This window comes from Salmo trutta, unplaced genomic scaffold (assembly GCF_901001165.1).
Source record: "Salmo trutta unplaced genomic scaffold, fSalTru1.1, whole genome shotgun sequence".
Lineage (NCBI taxonomy): Eukaryota > Metazoa > Chordata > Actinopteri > Salmoniformes > Salmonidae > Salmo > Salmo trutta.
Window position 1 is genome coordinate 47,722 of NW_021822962.1, and position 25,602 is coordinate 73,323.

The window sequence follows — 25,602 nt, forward strand, 5'->3', positions numbered from 1 at the left end:
ATGTGTTTTCCACAGCCCTACCGCTGCGGCCACTGTCACTACTCCTGTAACATAGCAGGACCCCTGAAGAGACATTACAGCAAGAAGCACCCCAACCAGGAGTACTGTAACGCAGGGCCTGGGCCAGCCACCTCTGAGGCTGTGGAGCAGCAAGGTGAGTCGCTCAGCAGAGACACACCGATCTCTGGAATGGACAATACATTTGTGGAGATCATACTGTTCCAACCAGAATCCACATTTACATATATATTAACATTTAGCAGATGCTCTTATCCAGAAAGACTTAGTCAATGCATTCAACTAAGTTTAATAGGGAAAACAAATAGTTGTCTCTACCTTCTTGCCCTTTGTGCTGTTGTCTGTGCCCAATAATGTTTGTACCCTGTTTTGTGTTGCTACCATGTTGTGTTGTCATGTGTTGCTGCCTTGCTATGTTGTTGTGTTAGGTCTCTCTTTATGTTGTGTGGTCTCTTGTCATGGTGTGTTTTGTCCTATATTGATATTTTTTCAATCCCAATCCCGCGGGAGGTCTTTTGCCTTTTGGTAGGCCGTCATTGTAAATAAGAATTTGTTCTTAACTGACTTGCCTAGTTAAATAAAATCAGTCATGTCAGTTCCAGTAGACCCATCTCCAAAACAGAGGACCTGGAATCGGCCTTTCGTCAGTAAAACAGAGGACCTGGAATCGGCCTTTCCTCAGTAAAACAGAGGACCTGGAATCGGCCTTTCGTCAGTAAAACAGAGGACCTGGAATCGGCCTTTCGTCAGTAAAACAGAGTACCTGGAATCGGCCTTTCGTCAGTAAAACAGAGGACCTGGAATCGGCCTTTCGTCAGTAAAACAGAGGACCTGGAATCGGCCTTTCCTCAGTAAAACAGAGGACCTGGAATCGGCCTTTCGTCAGTAAAACAGAGGACCTGGAATCGGCCTTTCGTCAGTAAAACAGAGGACCTGGAATCGGCCTTTCGTCAGTAAAACAGAGGACCTGGAATCGGCCTTTCCTCAGTAAAACAGAGGACCTGGAATCGGCCTTTCGTCAGTAAAACAGAGGACCTGGAATCGGCCTTTCGTCAGTAAAACAGAGTACCTGGAATCGGCCTTTCGTCAGTAAAACAGAGGACCTGGAATCGGCCTTTCGTCAGTAAAACAGAGGACCTGGAATCGGCCTTTCCTCAGTAAAACAGAGGACCTGGAATCGGCCTTTCGTCAGTAAAACAGAGGACCTGGAATCGGCCTTTCGTCAGTAAAACAGAGGACCTGGAATCGGCCTTTCCGCAGTAAAACAGAGGACCTGGAATCGGCCTTTCCTCAGTAAAACAGAGTACCTGGAATCGGGCTTTCCGCAGTAAAACAGAGGACCTGGAATCTGGCTTTCCTCAGTAAAACAGAGGACCTGGAATCGGCCTTTCCTCAGTGAAACAGAGGACCTGGAATCGGCCTTTCCTCAGTAAAACAGAGGACCTGGAATCGGCCTTTCCTCAGTAAAACAGAGGACCTGGAATCGGCCTTTCCTCAGTAAAACAGAGGACCTGGAATCGGCCTTTCCTCAGTAAAACAGAGGACCTGGAATCGGCCTTTCCTCAGTAAAACAGAGGACCTGGAATCGGCCTTTCCTCAGTAAAACAGAGGACCTGGAATCGGCCTTTCCTCAGTAAAAACAGAGGACCTGGAATCGGCCTTTCCTCAGTAAAAACAGAGGACCTGGAATCGGCCTTTCCTCAGTAAAAACAGAGGACCTGGAATCGGCCTTTCCTCAGTAAAAACAGAGGACCTGGAATCGGCCTTTCCTCAGTAAAAACAGAGGACCTGGAATCGGCCTTTCCTCAGTAAAAACAGAGGACCTGGAATCGGCCTTTCCTCAGTAAAAACAGAGGACCTGGAATCGGCCTTTCCTCAGTAAAACAGAGGACCTGGAATCGGCTTTTCTTTAGTAAAACAGAGGACCTGTAATCGGCCTTTCCTCAGTAAAACAGAGGACCTGGAATCGGCCTTTCCTCAGTAAAACAGAGGACCTGGAATCGGCCTTTCATCAGAAAAACAGAGGACCTGGAATCGGTCTTTCCTCAGTAAAACATAGGACCTGGAATCGGTCTTTCCTCAGTAAAAACAGAGGAGAAACCTGCACACTGTTTCTGTTCCCTATGAAAATGTTCTTATTCAATTACTAATACAAGTGCTTTGGTACACGTCTCTCTCCAACCAGGTAGTGTCCCGTGTGAGACTGTCCTGTATCTCTAGGTGGAATGAAGTGTCCCGTGTGTGACTGTCCTGTATCTCTAGGTGGAGTGAAGTGTCCTGTGTGAGACTGTCCTGTATCTCTAGGTGGAGTGAAGTGTCCCGTGTGAGACTGTCCTGTATCTCTAGGTGGAGTGAAGTGTCCCGTGTGAGACTGTCCTGTATCTCTAGGTGGAGTGAAGTGTCCCGTGTGAAACTGTCCTGTATATCTAGGTGGAGTGAAGTGTCCCGTGTGAGACTGTCCTGTATATCTAGGTGGAGTGAAGTGTCCCGTGTGAGACTGTCCTGTATCTCTAGGTGGAGTGAAGTGTCCCGTGTGAGACTGTCCTGTATCTCTAGGTGGAGTGAAGTGTCCCGTGTGAGACTGTCCTGTATCTCTAGGTGGAGTGAAGTGTCCCGTGTGAGACTGTCCTGTATCTCTAGGTGGAGTGAAGTGTCCCGTGTCTCTAGGTAGAGTGAAGTGTCCTGTGTGTGACTGTCCTATATCTCTAGGTGGAGTGAAGTGTCCTGTGTGTGACTGTCCTGTATCTCTAGGTGAAGTGTCCCGTGTGAGACTGTCCTGTATATCTAGGTGGAGTGAAGTGTCCCGTGTGAGACTGTCCTGTATCTCTAGGTGGAGTGAAGTGTCCCGTGTCTCTAGGTAGAGTGAAGTGTCCTGTGTGTGACTGTCCTGTATCTCTAGGTAGAGTGAAGTGTCCTGTGTGTGACTGTCCTGTATCTCTAGGTGGAGTGAAGTGTCCCGTGTGAAACTGTCCTGTATATCTAGGTGGAGTGAAGTGTCCCGTGTGAGACTCCTGTATATCTAGGTGGAGTGAAGTGTCCCGTGTGAGACTGTCCTGTATATCTAGGTGGAGTGAAGTGTCCCGTGTGAGACTGTCCTGTATCTCTAGGTGGAGTGAAGTGTCCCGTGTGAGACTGTCCTGTATCTCTAGGTGGAGTGAAGTGTCCCGTGTCTCTAGGTAGAGTGAAGTGTCCTGTGTGTGACTGTCCTGTATCTCTAGGTGAAGTGTCCCGTGTGAGACTGTCCTGTATATCTAGGTGGAGTGAAGTGTCCCGTGTGAGACTGTCCTGTATCTCTAGGTGGAGTGAAGTGTCCCGTGTCTCTAGGTAGAGTGAAGTGTCCTGTGTGTGACTGTCCTGTATCTCTAGGTGAAGTGTCCCGTGTGAGACTGTCCTGTATATCTAGGTGGAGTGAAGTGTCCCGTGTGAGACTGTCCTGTATCTCTAGGTGGAGTGAAGTGTCCCGTGTCTCTAGGTAGAGTGAAGTGTCCTGTGTGTGACTGTCCTGTATCTCTAGGTAGAGTGAAGTGTCCTGTGTGTGACTGTCCTGTATCTCTAGGTGGAGTGAAGTGTCCTGTGTGTGACTGTCCTGTATCTCTAGGTGAAGTGTCCCGTGTGAGACTGTCCTGTATATCTAGGTGGAGTGAAGTGTCCCGTGTGAGACTGTCCTGTATCTCTAGGTGGAGTGAAGTGTCCCGTGTCTCTAGGTAGAGTGAAGTGTCCTGTGTGTGACTGTCCTGTATCTCTAGGTAGAGTGAAGTGTCCTGTGTGTGACTGTCCTGTATCTCTAGGTGGAGTGAAGTGTCCCGTGTGAAACTGTCCTGTATATCTAGGTGGAGTGAAGTGTCCCGTGTGAGACTCCTGTATATCTAGGTGGAGTGAAGTGTCCCGTGTGAGACTGTCCTGTATATCTAGGTGGAGTGAAGTGTCCCGTGTGAGACTGTCCTGTATCTCTAGGTGGAGTGAAGTGTCCCGTGTGAGACTGTCCTGTATCTCTAGGTGGAGTGAAGTGTCCCGTGTCTCTAGGTAGAGTGAAGTGTCCTGTGTGTGACTGTCCTGTATCTCTAGGTGAAGTGTCCCGTGTGAGACTGTCCTGTATATCTAGGTGGAGTGAAGTGTCCCGTGTGAGACTGTCCTGTATCTCTAGGTGGAGTGAAGTGTCCCGTGTCTCTAGGTAGAGTGAAGTGTCCTGTGTGTGACTGTCCTGTATCTCTAGGTGGAGTGAAGTGTCCCGTGTGTGACTATGTTTACGGTACCAAGTGGGAGATGAACAGACACCTGAAGAACAAGCATGGCCTCAAAGTGATTCAGAGTGACATGCTTGGTCTCAACCAATGGGAGGTAAGGTTTAATAGTCTCCTATATATATGGTCAATATTAAGATGTTTTTCTATGTCTAGACACTGTGTGTGTGTGTGTGTGTGTTCTGAGGTGGTGGAGCAGTCGGTGGAGGAGCCCCTTACCCAGTACCTCCACATCACTGAGACAGAGGACCCTCAGGGGACCGAAGCTGCCGTGTCAGCCCTCCAGGACCTCAGGTTCACAGAGAACGGTTAGGACAAGTTAGCCTGGTCCCAGATCTGTTTGTGCTCTTGCCAACGCCATTGCTCCTTGTCAAGCCACATTCAACAGAGTGACAAAGAGTTGATATATCCTTGGTTTCCCTCACTGTGTTTAATGTATTGGAATGCTCTGCTTAGGGGTGGTGGCGACCACCACAGAAGGGCTGGATCCCACAGCGGTTAACATCCTGCAGCAGATCATTGAGCTGGGGGCAGAGTCTAATGATGCAACAGCAGCCTCCATGGTGGCCATGGTCCCTGGCAGAGTGACCGTGGTGGAGCAGGTAAGAGCAGTGTCAAAAGTAGTGCACTATAAAGGGAATAGGGTGCCAATAGTGCAGTACTTTTGACCAGGGCCCTCTGGTCAAACGTAGTGCACTATAAAAGGGAATATGGTGCTTGGGCCCTTGTCAATAGGGAATATGTTGCCATTTAGGACATCCCACTCCAACACATTCCAATCCTCTTTCCACCATCTTCCAGGTGACTGAGGAGGAGGGGCAGGGGACCCACACTGTGATGATCCAGGACCCCTTCCAGCAGGCAGCCTCCATGGAGCTGGGTGAGGAGCACCATCTGGTGGTGTCGTCTGATGATGTGGAGGGCATGGAGACGGTCACCGTGTACACTCAGGGAGAGGACGCCTCCCAGTTCATTGTCTATGTCCAAGAGGCTGTGGAGACCGAGGAGCATACTGTGGAATCTATCTGAGCAGGCCAGAGCGTTGGTGCAGTCAACAGTTTCATCCCAGGTCATTCAGTAGGTGGGAGACATTTTGAAAACAGGGAGATATTACCTGAACTTGTCCAATTAGAACACAGATTTGTATTGTTCTGTTGCTAGACATTTTTCTAGTGTGCCCTATTGAACTCCACCCTGGCTTGCTCTACGAAACCCACAACCAATCTCCAATGGCTTTGATTGGAATAACATAGTGGCTTGAAATGTATCATTTCATCGCTTATGCCTTTTCTCTGTGATTAGCATTTCCTTATGTTAATTCAACTTAATATATCAAAGGCTTTTCTTAGAAAACAAGATTTTGGAATGTACTTTTTATACAAGTGTATAAGTCATTTAGTAAGGGAATAAAATGTGGATAATTCAAATATTCATGTCGGGATTCAATCTGTAACGCTGTCGACAATGAGCCTTTGAAAGGCTATGTTACCGCGTTCACAGAGATCACATTCAAGGTAAACGCTGCAGAGGTCGCCTTAATCGGAAATGACCTTTTAAAATGTCAAGCACCTTTTCAGATTGCATCTCGGCCTTACTTAGCTTACAACATAGTTGCAGTTTTGGCATGATGTGCCTTTAATGTTTACAACGGATCATTTACAGGACTGGATTCTTTATAGGACTAGATTGATCATGTTTTTCTGTACACCCCCCATCCTGTTGACTAATAGTTCTACACTTATTGGAATGTTAGTCAATGAACAATTAAACGTATCATGACAAACTCAATACCTTGAAAGTGTTTATTGACATGAACAATTCACCCATGTCTGATCTCTGGTGTAGAACTACCAAAACACACACGTTAGAGGAGTGGATCTCCAGTACACTGGTCATTCATGTTGCCTTCCAATGCTGTCGGAAGTGACAAATACAAGGTTCAGACGGCGAAACAAACCACTTGAACGACTCTCCCAAGTTGGACTTCCAAATAGGAAAGTCTGTGATGGAGATGATACCCGGGATAACAAATTGTGATGTTTCATCACTGACATTTCACCTTTTCAACTAAGGATCTAGGACTTCCTGCTCTCCTCAGCCATGAGTTCTCTGACCTGGTCGTCTTCCTGGCTGAATGCCCGGCCGTCGTCCTCCTCCCTCTCCTGACCCTGGCTGTGTCTGGACAGAAGGTACTCCTTAGGAGTGATGTCATCATCAACGGGCCGTTTGGACTTCTTCTTCTTCTCCATTATCTTCTGCTTCCTGTACTCTGCCAGCACCTCCAGCTGCTGCAGTGTGAGCTCTGGTGCCAGGGTGTTTGAGGTAGTGTCTTTGACCCTCAGTTTGTAGTCCAGGATCTGCTTGTTGAGAGCGTCGTGGTCGACCCCGAACAGCACAGGTTTTTTAGACGTGGTGGGCTGTCCTGGTTCCACTACATGCAGTCGTTCTCTGTAAGATATTAGATGTATTAAGTCAACTTCAAAAACTCACTTGACTGTATTTACTATTTGAGCCCCAGTCGTCATAAAGATTGTTTCTCACCCCAGTCCATCTTCAGGACCAAAGTCAGCCATCTTGAGTAGGTTTTCAACCTAACAGTACAGTCCACAAGCACAAAGTTCATCAGCAGTCTTTCATAAAATGTTGAATGTTGTTTGTGTTCTAATGAATATGAAATGCCAATTACCTCAGACATGGCTGCGTACTGTTTATCCTTTATGAAAACCAAAGGAGGGACACCACCAAGGGTTTGATGAGCCATAATGAGGTACCTGTTAACAGAGCAGCACAGGGGTTTTCTCTAACATCATCCTGAAACAACCTAGCCTGAGTGTCAGTCTCTGTGTGCTATCCTGCCAACTCCTTGTCATGTTTTGTCTTGACATGGACCGTTGGCAAGAACACATAGATCTGGAACCAGGCTAAAATCATCAGAAAGAGAAGAGTACTGCTATTTTCTGAGAGAGTGCTTACCTTATACGAGGGCTGCTCTTGTCCAGTGCTTGCTGAATCTGGTCATCCCTCTCTGACACACCACTGGTTTTCCAATAGACCCGGCAACTAGAGAAGTCTGCAGGCAGTGACACCTGATGTGACACACACGCAATATTATAACAACTCAAACGGAAGGACTTTGCATTTTGGCGCAGTCCAGGCAGTGCTGAGAGGGATAGAATGGAACTGTACACAATAATAGCACCATTTTTATGAAGCTACCTTGCATTACCAAAATGTCATTGAATATTTCAGACCAAGCTGAAGTACTTCCTAGCCTGGTCCCAGATCGGCAAGTGCTCAATGCTGTCATTGTCCAGCCAAACATGACAATGATTGACAGGGAGTTGGCATGAATGCACAAACACACCGGCACCCAGGCTAGGTTATTCCTACCCTGGAGATGTCCACACTGTAGTTGTAGACCTCATAGTTGACTTCAGGGGAGCTCAGTAGATCAGTGATGGCCTTGTACAGGATGGAGTTGAGGACTCTGGTGCGCATGTTGTCCCCTTGGCTTTGTTTCTTAGGTGGCTTTAGAGCACTGAGCTGATTGGACGGTGGCCCCTGTCAGAATTACAAAGGTTAAAGTGTGAAACCGGATACAGCAAGCCTGAGTGCCAGTCTGTTTCTTCTGTCTTGACAACTCCTTATGGAATTGGTATGCCAATGACAACAACAGAACAGGCGTTGCACAAACAGATAAGGGGCCAGGCTGAGAATAAGCCTAATTACAAATCTAAATCATGACATGAGACAGTGTACCAACCTGGGGCGGTGTTTCATACCAGAGCTTCTTCCTGTTGAAGACATGTCATTTAGAAAAAGTTACTCAAGTCATAGCAGAAGAGGAGCCTGGTACCTGATCCGTTTGTGCTCATGCCAACAACTGTCATTGTCAAGCCAAACATGTTTGGCGTGACAAGGATTTGACATGACGGCTCAAACAGACTAAACAGGCTAGCAGTACTAATTTACTAGGCTCAGTCGGCGGATTACTTGATAGCTAGGCAAGCAAGACATGATGAATCAAATCAGACAACTCAGGGCTTGCTACCAAAACGTTCTCTTACTTTGTTTTGTTGACAAACTTCCTCAACAGGTTTTTACCAGCACACTTGGAAGAAGTGTGAAAATCTCTTCTGTCATGACAAACTGATGAGACGGAACGGTGCTCGCAGTTCAAATGATGGACTCGATGCTGAGGACCAAGTTCGACCCCGCCGCCGGTCCGTTTCTTCATAGCCATACAACTGCTCGCGTAATGCTGAACAACTAGACATTGTTTTACTCTTGAATATGTATTAATTCCAAACATGATCAATATGTTACTCAAACCTTTAAAAAGCTAGTGATTTCTTCGGTCGCACACCAGCTTCCTAGCTAGCATGTATATAAACATCACCCTGCGCAACTAGTAATGTCTGTCTGAAGAATGGGTTAAGGCAGAAGCAATCGTTGTCAATGCTACTTCTTTTTTTTTGGTATTGTGGCAAACAAATGTTATAGGTGCAAGCCGCCACCTACTGTATTGGCTGTGTATCTGCCTACTATTCTGTAGTATGTATTCATTACATTTTGTGAAAGAATTGCCCTACCTAACCCTGCACCCAGTAAAACCTCACCACTACTCCACTAGTTCAGCCCGCTCTAAACCTACTCCAGGCCAGCAGCCTGGGAGAACAAAACACTGTCGTTCAAAATATCTTGTAACTCTTCTGAAGTAAAATGCCTGTACACCCAATATCAGCTAGAAATCATTGATTGTGGATTTATACCACAGATAAGGTTAGAGAATATTAATTCATTGTTAATACAATTTCTATAAATCTACTAGTAGCCTTGTTGGGTGTATTTCAAGCCAGGACATACTATATTTATTTCATTTTAATCCACATGCCAAACCCAATAAAGAAACAAACTAACATTTTACAAAGAATTTTGGGTAATTTATGGGCAAAACAAAAACACAGATCAACGAGGTCATCTCTAGAAAAGAAAAACACACGTCCTTTAATTTAGCACACCATGGAAACAATGGTTCATTTGAGCATGAGAACTTCTATAGGAGAACCGAGGCACTTGTACTATGCATCTTGAATGTCACTTTATTATCTACTACAGCATATTATGCTAATAAACTGCTTTAGTTTTGAGCCAAATAGTGCGTGTTTACAAGCTGCCCAGGCTGTGAAGTTATACTGTACAAATAGTTATCAATGACATGAGGTTCCAAATAAATATCGTATGTGTTCACAAGTTCTTGGGTATATTAACAGATCGTATAAAATATCTACACACATTTAAATTCTACTAAACACTCTTTACAATTGTACAAAAAAAATTGGTCCACACTGTAGTTTGTCAAAATGGGTACATGTATAAACTCAAGTGTTAATTGACAAATATTAGTTTTACTTTTTTTTCATGACCTCAAAGGGACATCTATTCTCATGACTCTTTCTCATCTTCAAATGTTGTCTAGATGACATTGTTTTCTTTAAAATTCCCTTTTTATAATAAGAAAATAATGACAAGGGCTATCACCGTTTCTTTCTATACATCCAAAATATATCTTCTAGATAAACACAGCTTGCAATTTGGTTAATATATTTCCTCTTTTTTTTTTGCACACTGACTCACTTTGAATGCATTCTGTCTGCAGAATGGCTGTGCATACAGTAAGTTAGACATTTACTTTCCCTGGCTCAGCTTTCTCTTCAGGTTCAATCTCTGGAACAACAAGGTCGTGCTTCAGCTTGCTCAGCTCAGTCCAGTTAAACCCCATCAGAACCTTAGTCTTCTTCTGTCGGAGCGCTTTCATACACCGGCTGCGCTTCGCTCCAAACAGAGACGCCACATCAGTCCTCTGGAACCACAGGCGGCCTGCCAGGGCCTCCATCTCTTTCCTAGACAGGTAGGGCCTCTGGTGGAAGTATCTGGTGAGGAACTCCTTTCTATCCTGGAAGGGAAGCATCTCCATTCCTGTGGGATCCAGCACCAGGGACACAGTGGGGTCAAATGTAAAAGCACCAGGTTTGGATTTGTGCCCCACCTGCTGCTTGGTGGCCGCCCCTGTCACTTCCCTAGACCTACTCTGTCTGCTCTGATCCAGGGCAGCGGCCGGCACGCCACCGTTGATTGTCTGGGCATTTGGATCAGGGTTGATCAATCTCTCTGCATCCTTGGCTGCCTTGGGGGCACACCTGCAGCGCTGGACGTGTATGGAGATGGTTTTGGAAGTGGACTTGTCTGTGTACACCCCCAGGCAGTATACACACTTGAAGGCTGGGGCCTTCAGTATGGCATGTATAGTGGGTACAATGTGGTGCTTTGTCTTCAGATGGAGCTCGTAATCCTCCCCGTTCTGAGGCTTCTCTGGACAGAAGGGACAACCGTCTTCTGCTAGGTTTTGATATGCTGACTTGATGGACTCTCGTCTCAGCTTCAGATAGATCCGGTCTTTAGTCGATGTGACCAGAACCACGTTTAGCTCCTTGTCTGCCAGCAGGTCTTTAGGGACATTTGCGCTCATGTCAAAAAAGGGAAACAAAAGGCTCCCCTGGGGATTAATTCCCAGACGATATTTCTCTTTGAGGACGTCACAGTTGGCTTTGTCTGAGAGCTTGTGTTCCTTACCCATGTGTTCCATGACTTGCTGGATGGAATAGAACACCAGTGGGCAGAGCAAACACTGCAGACCATGCAACAAATGCTGAAAAATACCCTTCTCCGACAATAACGTTTTACATCTTGTGCATTTCACTGTGTTATTCTCCATCTTCTTAAGAAATTGTGTCTGCACAGCCAACTCTTTGGGTTTCTCAGTGCCGTTGTCACCTTGTGTCTGGTTCATCACGGCCGTGCTAGGCATTTGATTGGACACCGTACCGTTTCCCATGACGATAATAGTCGACGGCTTGTTCTGCTGTTGTAGAGTGGTCATATTCTGCGTCACAAGCACACCTTTATTGACAATTTGGGTGACCCCAGCAGACTGGACTGGCATGGCAACCTGAACAGTTTCCAGTGTGTAGGTTGGCATGCCGTTTACCTTGTTGCCAGTAGGGACCAGACGGACAGACTGGGAGGACATGACGGCTCCTCTGGGACCAGACTGGGTCAACATAAGGGGCTGGGAACCACCACCCATCTTGTTTTGGACATTGATTTGGACACCAGGTGGAAGTAGGACCTGTCGGGGCTGTTGTTGTTGTTGTTGGGGAACTCTAATTGTTATTGGTACCGGTTTGGTGGCAGTCTGCTGGGTGTTGGGCAGCATCATTCTGATGGGACCAGCTTTGACGAGTGTGGAGGTGGGCAAGGCAGCACGGTTCTGAAGAGAAGTCACAGCCTGCTGAGTGAGTATTAAGCCGTTTCCTCCTGGGCCCTGTGTGGGGAGGAACATGTGCCTCTGGTCTGGACCACACACAAGGGCCGTTGTGTTACTTGGAGCGGCCAAAAGCATAGTACCGGTGGAAGGGTTTTTTGATATGGACCTTCCGTTGGGTTGTTGTTGGTTAATGTTCTTGGAGACCAGAGAGACTACCTTTTGGACAGCCCTGGGAGCCAGGTTCGGAAGCTTCTGCTGCGGGCCGTTCCTTATGCTAGTTTTGAGGTTTGTGTTGACGTGTTCGACGATGAAGGGCCTGATGTGCGCGTGCAGTTCCTTGTGTTTGTCTGAGCTCAGAATGTGGTAGAGCAGGTGCTCTGACGTCTCCGCCGGCATGTTACACATCCTGCAGAAGAACGTGGACAATTTGACCCCATCCGCTGTCTGTTCCGCTTCGTTCCGGTGACCATAGTAACGGTTCAACAACGATCCGTAGTGGTTCACCAGGACGTGTTTTCTCATGACATAGAACAGCGAGTCGTGGAACCCACAGCCTCGACACGAGTACTTGTCTCCTACGTCAGTGGTGGAGACTGAATGGATGGTAGTATGGGACGTGGTGGAGGTTAAAGTACATGAGGCACTGGTGGTTTTGGCTGATCCCCCGTGGAACAGCTTGATGTGTTGATTGGTGACGTCAGGCTGGCTGATGAAGGAGCAGTTCGGGCAGGAGGACAGGGCGCTGATGTCCTCCTCCTCCTCATGACAGCGCTGGACGTGTCCTCTGAAGGTGTACCATGACCGGGTAGAGAACCAGCACAGGGCACAGCATAGCATCTCCCTGCGATATGGCCACTGAGTGATTTAAATAATAATGATTAAGTTAGCATGTGATTTAAATATTCATGTTACATTTCAAATCTAAAGTTAAGACATATTACAGTGTTGCAACAGCTATTATGACCGAATAATAAATGACTTGTCCTCCACAATGATGAGCGTACCCTTTTTCTCCTTTTGCCATGGTAACCGTCCGTTAAATCCTCCCAGTCTGTGTTCTCAAAACAGTCGTCTCCTGCATCAAAGCATTTAAGATCCTGGAAAACAAAATAGACCAAGAGATGGTTAACGCAAAATGAATCTATCAATATTCTATTAAGAGTAGCCACAGTGAACAAAGTCCCACTAATATCTGTGCTTGAACATCTGTAGTGTACAAACAGAACTTACATCCAACAACTTTTTGCAGTTGTCAAGTCCAATGTCACATAGAATATCTTTGACTCTCTTCCTTGATTGTCTGATTTTGTCCAATTTCTCCACAGGTAGTTGGTACATCTTTTCCCTGCACGAGCAAAACACAGCAGTAAATAAAAGGTTCATTTCACAAGCTAGAGGTAGGCCTAGAAACAAAAACAAGACATTTTAAATCAGGTTTTTGTTGTATATACTGTGAACAACAACCACTTCAGTGTCAGTGATACAAAGTAGCATTTAGTGGAGGTGCCTCTGGACTAGTAGGCCAAGCAAGCGGTTGCCCCTGAATCCCATAAATAGTTATATATAAAATGATAACAACTTTGTCATTAGTCATTGTTGGCGGAAATGGTATGTTCCTCGATTTTCGTTACTGGCTACATGAACGCAATGCCAGCCAAAACGACCAGGCAAGTAATAAAACTTAGAATTTGGTAACATCGTCTGCTGCGAAAAACTGTAGCTAAGACAAGTTACATAATTATGTGAATGGCACACTGACAGTTGCATTACTGGCTAGCAAATAACTACGAAGAATGAGCAGAGAAATACTAAACCACTGATAAACAGTCAGGATGCATAATAATAGTGCATCTGCGCAAGCCAGCTAAAACAGTTGTTAGCTAGCTGGATGACTGATGCTAGCATCGCGTTGCCTCATTTGCATGCACACACAGACAGGTCACTGAGGTAACTTCACCGCTCATACACATTCGGCGGCAGGATTTAAATATTTGGTGAATTGCAACAACGTTTTGGACACAATGTTAATCATGCAGATATATACTGAAGATACATTTGGGAAAGTGTACCTTACACGACCTGGCAGTCGAAGAGAAAGCTCTCGACAGAGTGCGTGCTCGTGAGTCTGTTTTCACCAATCCGAGTGGAGAAGAGCTTAGGCGCGCGCACTACACAGCTATGAAAAATATACCATGAAATACTCGGCATGCACTTATCAAATCGTTTTCTTCGCCTATAATACCAATAATGGCAGAATTTCCATGTATTTTTAATCAACCATTTCTTTTGTTTGTTCTGTTGAAGAGCATCATCCAACTATTGATAGGAAACATGGCGCACAGGAAGTGAGGAAGTGACGTTTGCTCATTAACATATTGCATGGTCATGACCCTCCAATCAAATGAGTGTGTCTCTAATTCTTACCCTGGACCATTTTGAGCACAGTAGAACAATTGAGTTGACCTTGATCACCACTGGGGATCACACCTGTTGCCACCAGGTGTATCACACTCATCAATTCATATCATACCTGTTGCAGCTTGGGGCACCCTGTGAAATCACACCTATGGGGAATAAACTACAACAAGTAAACATGGCATATTGAATATTGAATATAGAATATGTATAGAATTTTAATGGTATACATATAGAATTCTAGAATTCAAATGGACACATTTGTCTGGTTCAATGAGAGATTTATGCAGCTGTAAGTATTTTTGGTCAATGTCATTTCCCATATGCAGAACATTATGACAACAAATATCATACCAGGTCAGAGGTGAGCTCAAGGCACGGGCAAGCATTAGGTACTTGAACAATATTTTTGATAATTTATCAGCAAGCATGGTCTACATCTGTATTGTTGAAGTGGGTCAGGGAGACTATGTTTCATCTTTGTGTTAACCCTATGGGCCTACTGTGTTAACCCTATGGGCCTACTGAGTTAACCCTATGGGCCTACTGAGTTAACCCTATGGGCCTACTGAGTTAACCCTATGGGCCTACTGAGTTAACCCTATGGGCCTACTGTGTTAACCCTATGGGCCTACTGAGTTAACCCTATGGGCCTACTGAGTTAACCCTATGGGCCTACTGAGTTAACCCTATGGGCCTACTGAGTTAACCCAATGGGCCTACTGAGTTAACCCTATGGGCCCACTGTGTTAACCCTATGAGCCTACTGTGAGCAAATCACAAATCACTGAAACTGTGGTTGATATTTAGCCCACATGCTCTTTAATCAAAGCCTGTGGACAGAAGGGCTGAACACTCACAGAAAACAAATGCCTGTGGCTCACACAGGTCATAATGACACAGTTCATAATGTCACAGTTCATAATGTCACAGGTCATAATGTCACAGTTCATAATGTCACAGGTCATAATGACACAGTTCATAATGTCACAGTTCATAATGTCACAGTTCATAATGAAACAGTTCATAATGACACAGTTCATAATGTCACAGTTCATAATGTCACAATTCATAATGACACAGGTCATAATGTCACAGGTCATAATGACACAATTCATAATGACACATTTCATAATGTCACAGTTCATAATGACACAGGTCATAATGTCACAATTCATAATGTCACAGTTCATAATGTCACAATTCATAATGTCACACTTCATAATGTCACACTTCATAATGACACAATTCATAATGTCACAGTTCATAATGTCACAGTTCATAATGACACAATTCATAATGACATTTGGGCCACACGTAATGGCTTGATATTTTGGTAAGGGGATAGTTAAGGATTTATTCCTCATAAATAGCATTAGCCATATTTATTTAACCTTTATTTAACTAGGCAAGTCAGTTAAGAACAAATTCTTATTTACAATGACGGGCCAATTGTGCACCGCCCTATGGGACTCCCAATCACAGCCGGTTGTGATACAGTCTGGAATCGAACCAGGGTCTGTAGTGAAGCCTCTAGCGCTGAGATGCAGTGCCTTAGACCGCTGTGCCACTTGGGAGACATAATAAAACCACAACAGTGCTGTAGCTTTAATAATACATTCTCTCTACTCAATGCATCAGCAGTACATGTAAAGGACATGTACATTCACAGTATAACAAGTGCCAGAACTGGATTTACTACTAATACATAATGGTGTTTCATGACTATTTCCATATTAAATGCTGTGGCGCTCCGCTTTGTGGTTTCAAATGTGCTGAGAGACTGACCCTGAGAAGGACAACATTTAAGTGGGTTCAAAAGGTCAGATCGCTGAATTCACAATGAATCATCAACACCCTATTCCCTTTATAGTGCACTACTTGTGACCAGGGTCCAGGTCAAAGCAGTGCGCTATATAGGAAATGGGGTGTCATTTGGGAACCAGCCAATATGAAACGTCTCCTCAGTCTCAAGTATAGAAAAGGTATAACAAAGGCTGGCAGTGTCTGTAGCACAGGAGGTTGGTGGCACCTTAATTAGGGAGGACAGGCTCGTGGTAATGGCTGGAGCAGAATGACTGGAATGGTATCAAATACATCAAACACGTGTTTTATACCATATCATTCACTTAATTCTGGCCATTTTTATGTGCCGTCCTCCCCTCCCTGTGGTTTGCAGTGTTCTAGAATCTGACTGTAGAATCAGGTGATGACCATTCCGTCCTCCCCTCAGCAGCCCCCTGTGGTTTGTAGTGTTCTAGAATCTGACTGTAGAATCACAAGGTGATGACCATTCCGTCCTCCCCTCAGCAGCCCCCTGTGGTTTGTAGTGTTCTAGAATCTGACTGTAGAATCAGGTGATGACCATTCCGTCCTTCCCTCAGCAGCCCCCTGTGGTTTGTAGTGTTCTAGAATCTGACTGTAGAATCAGGTGATGACCATTCCGTCCTCCCCTCAGCAGCCCCCTGTGGTTTGTAGTGTTCTAGAATCTGACTGTAGAATCAGGTGATGACCATTCCGTCCTTCCCTCAGCAGCCCCCTGTGGTTTGTAGTGTTCTAGAATCTGACTGTAGAATCACAAGGTGATGACCATTCCATCCTCCTCCACTCCTCCCCTCTGTAGCACCAGGCTGCGTCGTAGCTCTGTCCTCAGGGTGAGCAGGCTGCTGTGGTTAAACACACCTCCATTCATCTCCCTGATGGCTGGGCTGCTGCCGTAGTGCTGCTGCAGGGTCAGGTCTCGGCTCAGTCTGAGGTTCAGGTTAGTGAGGCTGGGCTGTGAGTGATAGGAGGTTGAGGAGATGACAGAGTAAGGCCGACGGGGAGGTCGCCGGGTGGATGGCCTAGGAGAAGGCCTAGGACTCTGCTGGGGCTGGGACCAAGCCTGGGAACGGGAGGCTGTGGAGGTGGAGGCACTGGAGCGACGGGATGAGTTTCTGAGTCTTCTCTCAATCACAATGTCCAAGTCCTCGTCACTCTGGAGCTCGTCATCAGTGAAGCTGTAGGCTCCCACACAGATAGGCATGCTGTGGTAACTCTGACAGATGGGCATGCTGTGGTAACTATGGTAGTCTAAAGAGCTGACACTGCCTGAGTTTATCCCCGACATCCAGCTGCCGGTACGCACTATGTTATTACGCTGGTTCACCGGCTTCACCGTGATGATAAGATTGTGACTGTTTGCGATCATCATGTCTGTCACTTGGTCTAACACCTTGCCCATCACCTCAATCCCATTCACCTCAAGCACCTGATCGTTGATGGCCAGCAGCCCTGTGCTCTCAGCCAGGCCTCCAGGGACCAGCCGTGAGATGAAGATCCCAGGTACCTTCTCCAGGCCGTGGGGAGTCACCCTCACAGTGGTCCCATCCCGGATATAGAACCCCAGGGGCTTCTCTGAGCCCTGGCGGTAAAGGCGCACCCGGCGCTGAGATGCGGGCAGGAAATCTGTGTCAATAATGGACGAGATGGGACGGAAGTCCTGCGGTCTGCTGATGTGGACCGTGGGCCTTTTGCGGTTCACGTCGCTGCGCGGCAGAGGGATTGCTGGCACCTTCCTCCGGCGTGTCACAGTGGCATTGGGGCAGAAGATATTGTCGTCTACTTCCTCTGTGAACAGGAAATCTGTTAGTCCACGTCTTGAAAAGCAAAACTTGTCAAATGCACCAACTAGTCTAATTCCTCGAAGGGCTACAATGCAACTAAACTGATGCATTGTTTGTTTTACTGTGTGGGTCAATGTGGGCAAGAAACAACTTCTGACTTAACACAACAACCAGGACATAAATCATACTGTCAACATCAGAAAGGATTGCAGCAGAATATGTTCTGACTCTCTAGAAACTATATAAACAGGAGTTCCTGAGGTTACATAAACAAGGGAAACAAATGTAGATAGTGTAAACAAACATACGAAAATAGCAGCGCACAGCAATTACATGAAAATAAACATAAACCCTGGACAACTAAATGACTTCCCCTTCTGCTGCTGGTGGAGACACACATAAACAACTGTCCTGATGCCAACTCTGATAAATCCCTTATGAAGAAAGCATGCAAGAAGGATATTTGAATTCCAGTCTCAGCCTTGGATGATATGTTATCTCAGTGTTATTGAAGCCTATCGATGTTACCTAGTTTTATTACCTTTTTAATGGCAGACAACCATAATAACTGGCGTAGTCTTGCATAACTACAGTTGGTTGTGTTTAGGGCTTTAGAGTGAAACAACTGACTGGTCTGTTCTGGGTGTATACCTTGTCTCTGTATGAAGATCCGCAGTAAGGTGGGAGCAGTGGACACGGCCTTGCAGAAGTTGTCATCGTTATTGATGGGTAGTAGTTCTCCCTGGATATCTGCATAGCCAATTATGACATCAATGCTGGTTAGACGATGCAGGCACAGGATGAGCTTGTAGAAATCTTGGAACTCGCCAGGGTTGGAGCGGTTAAGGGAAAACCTTCTGAACTCTGCTCCATACTAAAGACAGAATTTTTCGGAGAAACTTTGAAAGATAAAGAAAAGTTGTCCTTTCCATACTAGACAAATCAAAGCAATTCATTGACAAATGTGATTTTTATATTGAGTGTCAGCAATGTATTAGGCTACTGGACTAAACTAAGATGATATGGAGCAATATATATATACATGTACCTGTAGATCAGCCAAGGATTGTGAGCAGAAAATCTATCTAGCTTATTGGCTATTACACATGCAGGTAATAACACATTACTTATAATCTAAAAAATTATGTTATGACAGGTAAAAATTGCAATTAATGGGTGGATGGACCGCCAAATTGGTGGTAAACAGATTATCTCATACCATAAAAGCATAAACGCATTTAAAAAATGACAGTAGCCTACACTAGGGTGACATATTGGTTGTAGGACTATATATAATTTTAGTCAAGGACCGTTATTCTTCCATTTATCGGGAGCACATTGCGCAGCGAGCCAGCATCCTCTCCAAATGGAACAATAGTCAGCCCTTAAAACAGGATGTCCAACTCCCGCGCGGCTACTTACTTTGCTTTTCACTTCCACTGTCGCACGATACTGCAAAGAAGACTGCGATTTACTTAAACTCCGATTCATTTTCTTATTCTTCAGAGCCCCACCTGGTTCTGTGTGGGTTGTAGACTACTACGTCTGTGGGTTCAGTTTGATCCACTGTCTGCTGCCTGTGCGTAAAGTTACGCTTCTTCATACAAAGCCGTTTTCCCGTACTTGTGCGGGAGGAGTTACTGCTTTCTTCTGTCACATAAAAAGACTGTGTTGTTCCCCACTGACTGGTGCGGGACCGGGGCAGACGGATTGGGTAAAGTTAATTAACCACCATATCATCACCGCCCTCATCCTTTCCATAGCTTCCCTCTCCTCTCCACCGGAGGACGCAGTTTCTTCTCTTAAGTGCTGTAGGGATTGATTACATTGGACTACTAAATATCTTGTAACTTTGCTTCAGATTTACTAAATATTTATAACATTTGATGTATATATTTGTGACGCATTAATACACAAAATAATACAGATTTGTCAAGTTATTTATTGTGCAGTTAGAAATACAGTATGCATAATGCTCTAAACCTTTATAATCAGTGGTTATAATTAGTTAAATATGAAGTGATACAAATTACAGTACATTTCCACGTACTGTCTGAGAAGGCATATTCACCATTGCGAAGCAATATATTCAATTTCTATCCAACATTTTATTATCTATAGTGTCATAACTTATATAGAGTTTTCCAGGACGGAGCTATGATTAGGTGCTTATTAATGTGGATGGTGAAGACTTCTCTGCTGCATTGTGGTGGCTAAGTCTCAATACTAAATATCTTATTTTCCTCCTCTCCTTTCCTTCATCCCCGCTGGATAGACTTACCCCATCGTCCTCCTTCCTTTCACATTCTGCTAGATCAGTGATCGTGGAAGTTAGGACCCTCTAAGGCAGGTCTTCTACAACAATGGTTCCCAAACTGAGGGGTCAGCAGGGGGAGTGCGGGGTAGTGCAGGGGGAGTGCGGGGGGAGTGCGGGGGTCTCCCCCAATTATTATTATTATTATTTTTCAGTCTGGCTTTAAACTTACTTTTGAAAGTTGTAATAGTAGAATGCACAAGGTGTAATTTCTGAATTGGGTTGTGCATCATCAGTTCATCTTGTCTTGTTAGTCATTGCATACATTAGAGAGCTATGTATAACTTGTCAGAAATGTCCAGATCAACTAGCCCATGTTAGCCAACTTTTTTTTCTATTTAGGATTTTTAGCCCATAGATATTGTCGTAATTTTTTGTCACACAAATATCACATGAATACACATTAGACATGGCAAACTGTATGGAATTGCAAGAACATTTTTGCTTTAAAACTGCAACATTTTATTTGCACCCCATGACAAAATGTGTAGAATTGCAGGAAATAAGCTTTAAATCTGCTAAATTCTCTCCATCAACAAGAGGGGTGTGAACAGTTTGTGCCATGAACATTACTTGTGCCCATAGAAATAGACGTGGCGCGGGATGTTCCCCAATGCTGGAAGGGGGGCACCCCGAGGGCCCCGGAGGGCCGCACTTAAAGTGTGTTGTATTTCCTTGCCGTCAAAATGTGACGAGGAAACTTCTCTAACCTACACCTTGACCTCATCAGGAGGCTGGTTCCCTCCTAGTACTGCCAGGGCGTTGGTCACCATCTTCCCCACCATTATCTGCGTCGTCTCAACAGAGTGGGTCCCCATGTGGGGCAGGATGATGACATTTGGAAGAGCAGCAAGGGGGTGGCCTCTGTCCAGGCAAAAACAAAACAGAAATGTGTAATTTGAGGGTTATACAGTGCCTAAAGAAAGTCTACCCCCCGCCTTGATTTCTTCACATTTCATTGCATTACAAAGCGGGATTCAAATTGATTGAATTGTCTTTTTTTGTCAACGATCTACACAAAATACTCTATAATGTCAATTTTTGATATATTTTTAAGATTAATGAAAAATAAAACACTAATATACCTTGTTTAGATAAGTATTCACCCTCCCTGAGTCAATACACGTTAGAAACACCTTTGGCAACGATTACAGCTGTGAGTCTTTCTGGGTAAGTCTCATAAGAGCTTTTGCACACCTGTGTTGTGCAATATTTTCCCACTATTCTTTTCAAAATTCTTCAAGCTCTGTCAAGGATCATGGCTAGACAGCAATTTTCAAGTCTTTCCATAGATTTTCAAGGACATTTAAGTCAAAAAATGTAACTTGGTCACTCAGGAACCTTCACTGTCTTCTTGGTAGATTTGGCTTTGTGTTGTAGGTTATTGTCCTGCCGAAGCAGGTTTTCCTCTAGGATTTTGCCTGTGCTTAGCTCCATCCTGCTTTTTTTCATCCTGAAAAACACCCCGTCTTTGCCGATGTCAAACATACCCACACCATGCTTGAAAATAAAGAGGTAGTTACTCAGTGACATGTTGGACTTGCCCCAAACATAAGGCTTTGCATTTAGGACAAAAAAAGTGTATTCCTTTGTCATGTTTTTTTTGTTGCAGTATTATTTTAGTGCCTTTTTGCATACATATACTGTGTATGAATGTTTTGGAAAAAATGTATTCTGTATATTTGTTTTCTTCTTTCACTCTGTCATTTAGGTTATTGTGGAGTCACTACAATGTTGTTGATCCATCCTCAGTTTTCTCCCATGACAGCCATTGAGCTCTGTAGCTGTTTTAAAATTCCCAATGGCCTCATGGTGACATTCCTAAGCAGTTTCCTTCCTGTCCTGCAGCTCAGTTCAGAAGGACGACTGCATCTTTGATGTGTCTGGGTGATTTAATACATCAGCCACAGAATAATTCTTAACTTGACTAAGATATATTCAATGTCCGATTTGTTATTGTTACCCATCTACCAATCACTGCCCTTCATTATGAGGCTTTCGAAAAGCTCCCTGGTCTTTGTAGTTGAATCCGTGCTTGAAATACTTGACTGAGTGACCTTACAGATGCTGTATGTATGGGGGACAGAGGAAGGGGTAGTCATTAAAACATCATGTCAACCTCTATCTACAACCTCTCACTCTCACACAGAGTGAGTCCATATAACTTAAGTGATTTCTTAAGCCAAATTTTACTTCCGAACTAATTTAGGCTTGCCCAAACAAAGGGGGTGAATACTTATGGATTTTCTATATTTTAGTTATGTAATTTGTATTAATTTGTAACATTTTCACTTTGACATTATGGAGTACTCTGAAGCGCTTGATGAATACAGGCCTTGGAGGCTAAAAGGAGTCATCAGGTTTTATAGACATGGGTATTAGTAGGGGTTCAGGGTATCAGTCTAACATTAGTAGGGGTTTAGGGTATCAGTCTTACATTGGTAGGGGTTTAGGGTATCAGTCTAACATTGGTAGGGGTTCGGGGTATCAGTCTAACATTGGTAGGGGTTTAGGGTATCAGTCTAACATTGGTAGGGGTTTAGGGTATCAGTCTAACATTGGTAGGGGTTCAGGGTATCAGTCTTACATTGGTAGGGGTTCAGGGTATCAGTCTTACATTGGTAGGGGTTCAGGGTATCAGTCTAACATTGGTAGGGGTTCAGGGTATCAGTCTTACATTGGTAGTGGTTCAGGGTATCAGTCTTACATTGGTAGGGGTTCAGGGTATCAGTCTAACATTGGTAGGGGTTCAGGGTATCAGTCTAACATTGGTAGGGGTTCAGGGTATCAGTCTTACATTGGTAGGGGTTCAGGGTATCAGTCTTACATTGGTAGGGGTTCAGGGTATCAGTCTTACATTGGTAGGGATTCAGGGTATCAGTCTTACATTGGTAGGGGTTCAGGGTATCAGTCTTACATTGGTAGGGGTTCAGGGTATCAGTCTTACATTGGTAGGGGTTTAGGGTATCAGTCTTACATTGGTAGGGGTTCAGGGTATCAGTCTTACATTGGTAGGGGTTCAGGGTATCAGTCTAACATTGGTAGGGGTTCAGGGTATCAGTCTTACATTGGTAGGGGTTCAGGGTATCAGTCTTACATTGGTAGGGGTTCAGGGTATCAGTCTTACATTGGTAGGGGTTCAGGGTATCAGTCTTACATTGGTAGGGGTTCAGGGTATCAGTCTTACATTGGTAGGGGTTCAGGGTATCAGTCTTACATTGGTAGGGGTTCAGGGTATCAGTCTAACATTGGTAGGGGTTCAGGGTATCAGTCTTACATTGGTAGGGGTTCAGGGTATCAGTCTTACATTGGTAGGGGTTCAGGATAAGTTACATCCAGTGCAGCGGCTCGGATCACTTTCTTCTGCAGGGCTTCCACCAACGCATCTTGGTCTACAACGAGGCCTGTGAAAACAAATGCTCCAATGTTTATTACATTTGTTATGGCGAGTTAGAGTCTGATCACAATAACTTTAGGGTGAATCTAACTTGAGATCTCTGTGTGTGGCTCACATTTTGTACAATGCTCTAATTTACATCAATACATGATTTACGTGAAAGTTATAAGTTCATCTGCCCATAGATCTCAAGTCAGGATTTAGTCTTATGTGTGTTAGGTCCATAGATATAGAATCACTGATTTACTGCTACGGGGACACTCAAAATGACCTGAATGGGGAGGGCCATTCTACTTATTCTAACTCTATGGTCTGGTCATACCTCTACTGATGTTGATGAGAGTGCTGGTGGGTTTCATCATGGCTAGTTCCTTGGCACCGATCAGTTTCTGGGTGGCAGGTGACAGGTTCACCACCACCATCACAAAGTCTGACTGCTGGAGCAGATCCTCCATGTTGGCACAGTACATCGCCCCCACTGCTCTCTCTTCCTCTTTCCTGGAAAGAAAAAAAAGATGAACATCTAAGTAAAGAAACCACAATCACATTGTCTTTAGAATAAATTAAAGATTAAAGAAGTCGGTTTGGGTACCGAGTCTGTGTTACAGTGAGTTTAAAGTTAAATCCTAATTTAGTTTGAATAAGTAAATTAGTAGTAAATGAATGAACAGCTTTCAGAATCACACAGCAGACCAATGTCTAAACCTTAACCATAGCCATACTACTGTCTAGATTGAATAACATCCTGCTGATTTAATTTGACCTGCATTTGATGTACTTTTGATGTAAGGTGTCTTTGAGTGTTTGGAAAGTGTGTGAAATAAAATGTATTATTACTACCTGCGGTTCCTGTTATGATAGAAGATCTTCATATCAAATGGCTGGGCCCTCCTGGCCACCTTGTATCCTATCCTCCCCATACCGATGATGCCCAGGGTGGCCCCGCTGACGTCCACACCCATGGAGCTCTCTGGCAAGTCCTCATTGTTGTGGGTTAGGGAGTAATGGTGACCTGTAGGAATATGATAAGGAATAGAAGGGGTTACATTCTCTCACTTTATGGGCAGGTTCCCCCGGATACAGATTAACACTAGTCCTGGATTAAAAAGCACTTTCAATGGAGATTCTTTATTGAGCATTTTTCTTAATCCAGAACTAGACTTCATCTGTGTATGGGAAACTGGCCCTATATGTTTGAGTGAGAAATGACTAACTCTGAGTTTCTGACATACAGTAGGCCTACCTTCGACAATCTTCCTTGCAGATGCCAGCATCAAACCCATCCCAAGGTCGGCAGTGGCGTTGTCAACAACATGAGGGGTGTTGCACACCTTCACCCCAAAGCTGTTGATCATGGGTATGTCCAGATGGTCCACTCCCACCCCTCCGTTAACCACCACCTTGAGGTTAGGCAGAGACTGCATCAGATCTCTGTCAACCTTCAGGGCACTGCCCCATACAAAAACTGCTTTGACCTGTTCTGACAGATTCTTCTGGTGTGGCAGGAATGTCTCGTATGGGATAATGGTGAAGTGTTTCTCGACAACAGGTGCAAAGCATTTGTTGATGCCTCCATGCGCTCCGAAGGTAGTGGCCAGTATGCAGGGCTTCTCCATGTTGATCTAAATGAGAATAAATCAACCATAGCATTTGAATGATTCTATTTATATTCTATTTACATTCTAATCATTCTATTTCAATGGCATTCAACATAACGTTTATGGAACAATAAACGGAGAAGAACGCTTTGGATATCACTATAATCGTCAACTGTTTTCACAATTGTTTCAAAATGTAGAACAATACAATAGAGTAGGTATTTCAGATTGTAAATGCATTCTAACCAATTCTAATTTTCCAAAAGATCATTCACTGTTTAAGTAAACTTTCTTCAGGTTTAACGGTCAACCTACTGTATGTCGAGATTCGTCTGCAACAGTAGGCTATCAAAGTTCAGAGGTCACTACGTAAACAAAATAGTCTAAAGAAACATTGCTTCGTCAAGACATGATCATAAAAGTATATTTCACTTCCTTACCAGTTGGGATATTGTGCGCGTTCCTCCAAATGAGAGTAGTGGAGTCTTCAATCTGTTTATCAAATGGAGCATGTCGTTTCTGTCTGACAGCCAGGCGCGATTAATCCACTACCGTTTCACCGATGACAGGAGGCTTTAGTCTGTGAAATATTCACAGGGCTCTGTACAACATGCCAATGGGAGGAAAACAAACATTAATGCACTAACCCACTCTGTCCTACATAACAGAGTATGTAGCTACAGATAA

At 44.6% G+C, this 25,602-nt stretch overlaps 5 protein-coding genes across 7 annotated transcripts in view; 1 reads left to right on the forward strand and 4 right to left on the reverse strand.

Annotated features, from left to right (window-relative positions):
* Positions 1-6,047, forward strand: part of LOC115187772 (zinc finger protein ZFAT-like) — a 35,016-nt gene extending 28,969 nt beyond the window's left edge. The window contains 5 exon segments of the mRNA XM_029746797.1: positions 16-154; positions 4,232-4,356; positions 4,447-4,567; positions 4,716-4,861; positions 5,061-6,047. Coding sequence (XP_029602657.1) covers positions 16-154; positions 4,232-4,356; positions 4,447-4,567; positions 4,716-4,861; positions 5,061-5,288 — 759 coding nt within the window. The 3' untranslated portion in view covers positions 5,289-6,047.
* Positions 6,048-8,685, reverse strand: LOC115187771 (putative ribosome-binding factor A, mitochondrial). The gene is made up of 7 exons (XM_029746796.1): positions 8,327-8,685; positions 8,023-8,053; positions 7,650-7,820; positions 7,233-7,345; positions 6,946-7,030; positions 6,801-6,850; positions 6,048-6,707 (listed from the first exon to the last, which is right to left on the reverse strand). Exons 1-7 carry the CDS (start codon positions 8,569-8,571, stop codon positions 6,335-6,337), a joined length of 1,068 nt encoding a protein of 355 aa, XP_029602656.1. The 5' UTR covers positions 8,572-8,685; the 3' UTR covers positions 6,048-6,334.
* Positions 8,686-9,180: 495 nt separating this feature from the next.
* LOC115187696 (activity-dependent neuroprotector homeobox protein 2) lies at positions 9,181-13,943 on the reverse strand. 2 transcript variants are annotated; one of them, XM_029746688.1, is made up of 4 exons: positions 13,666-13,943; positions 12,817-12,931; positions 12,591-12,683; positions 9,181-12,441 (listed from the first exon to the last, which is right to left on the reverse strand). In XM_029746688.1, the coding sequence occupies exons 2-4, from the start codon at positions 12,922-12,924 to the stop codon at positions 9,940-9,942; spliced, it is 2,703 nt and encodes a 900-aa protein (XP_029602548.1). In that variant the 5' UTR covers positions 12,925-12,931; positions 13,666-13,943; the 3' UTR covers positions 9,181-9,939. The 2 variants fall into 2 exon arrangements, with proteins under 2 accessions (XP_029602548.1, XP_029602547.1); XM_029746687.1 differs by having other exon boundaries at positions 13,656-13,943.
* Positions 13,944-14,800: 857 nt separating this feature from the next.
* On the reverse strand, positions 14,801-19,286 carry LOC115187720 (partitioning defective 6 homolog gamma-like). Of its 2 annotated transcripts, XM_029746715.1 has the most exons (4): positions 19,029-19,286; positions 18,258-18,480; positions 16,592-17,610; positions 14,801-16,292 (listed from the first exon to the last, which is right to left on the reverse strand). In XM_029746715.1, exons 1-4 carry the CDS (start codon positions 19,095-19,097, stop codon positions 16,278-16,280), a joined length of 1,326 nt encoding a protein of 441 aa, XP_029602575.1. In that variant the 5' UTR covers positions 19,098-19,286; the 3' UTR covers positions 14,801-16,277. The 2 variants fall into 2 exon arrangements, with proteins under 2 accessions (XP_029602575.1, XP_029602574.1); XM_029746714.1 differs by having other exon boundaries at positions 14,801-17,610.
* Positions 19,287-19,528: 242 nt separating this feature from the next.
* LOC115187697 (glyoxylate/hydroxypyruvate reductase B) lies at positions 19,529-25,484 on the reverse strand. Its single transcript, XM_029746689.1, has 6 exons — positions 25,356-25,484; positions 24,561-24,939; positions 24,158-24,329; positions 23,640-23,815; positions 23,228-23,324; positions 19,529-20,784 (listed from the first exon to the last, which is right to left on the reverse strand). Exons 1-6 carry the CDS (start codon positions 25,425-25,427, stop codon positions 20,631-20,633), a joined length of 1,050 nt encoding a protein of 349 aa, XP_029602549.1. The 5' UTR covers positions 25,428-25,484; the 3' UTR covers positions 19,529-20,630.
* Between the last annotated feature and the right edge of the window lie 118 nt (positions 25,485-25,602).

What these genes read in the sequence shown, in the direction of transcription:
- LOC115187771 (XM_029746796.1), bottom strand. Translation starts at nt 8,571, where the DNA reads ATGTTTGGAATTAATACATATTCAAGAGTAAAACAATGTCTAGTTGTT. An exon ending in AAGTTTGTCAACAAAACAAA is followed by an intron (nt 8,054 to 8,326) that starts GTAAGAGAACGT and finishes TGTCTTCAACAG; the next exon opens with GAAGAAGCTCTGGTATGAAA. An exon ending in ACAGTGTGGACATCTCCAGG is followed by an intron (nt 7,346 to 7,649) that starts GTAGGAATAACC and finishes GTGTCACATCAG; the next exon opens with GTGTCACTGCCTGCAGACTT.
- LOC115187696 (XM_029746688.1), bottom strand. Translation starts at nt 12,924, where the DNA reads ATGTACCAACTACCTGTGGAGAAATTGGACAAAATCAGACAATCAAGG. An exon ending in ACTGCAAAAAGTTGTTGGAT is followed by an intron (nt 12,684 to 12,816) that starts GTAAGTTCTGTT and finishes TTTGTTTTCCAG; the next exon opens with GATCTTAAATGCTTTGATGC. An exon ending in ATGGCAAAAGGAGAAAAAGG is followed by an intron (nt 12,442 to 12,590) that starts GTACGCTCATCA and finishes TAAATCACTCAG; the next exon opens with TGGCCATATCGCAGGGAGAT.
- LOC115187720 (XM_029746715.1), bottom strand. Translation starts at nt 19,097, where the DNA reads ATGAATCGGAGTTTAAGTAAATCGCAGTCTTCTTTGCAGTATCGTGCG. An exon ending in CAGTGGAAGTGAAAAGCAAA is followed by an intron (nt 18,481 to 19,028) that starts GTAAGTAGCCGC and finishes TTCTGTCTTTAG; the next exon opens with TATGGAGCAGAGTTCAGAAG. An exon ending in GATCTTCATACAGAGACAAG is followed by an intron (nt 17,611 to 18,257) that starts GTATACACCCAG and finishes TCCTGTTCACAG; the next exon opens with AGGAAGTAGACGACAATATC.
- LOC115187697 (XM_029746689.1), bottom strand. Translation starts at nt 25,427, where the DNA reads ATGCTCCATTTGATAAACAGATTGAAGACTCCACTACTCTCATTTGGA. An exon ending in TGCAAGGAAGATTGTCGAAG is followed by an intron (nt 24,330 to 24,560) that starts GTAGGCCTACTG and finishes ATATTCCTACAG; the next exon opens with GTCACCATTACTCCCTAACC. An exon ending in TCTCATCAACATCAGTAGAG is followed by an intron (nt 23,325 to 23,639) that starts GTATGACCAGAC and finishes TTGTTTTCACAG; the next exon opens with GCCTCGTTGTAGACCAAGAT.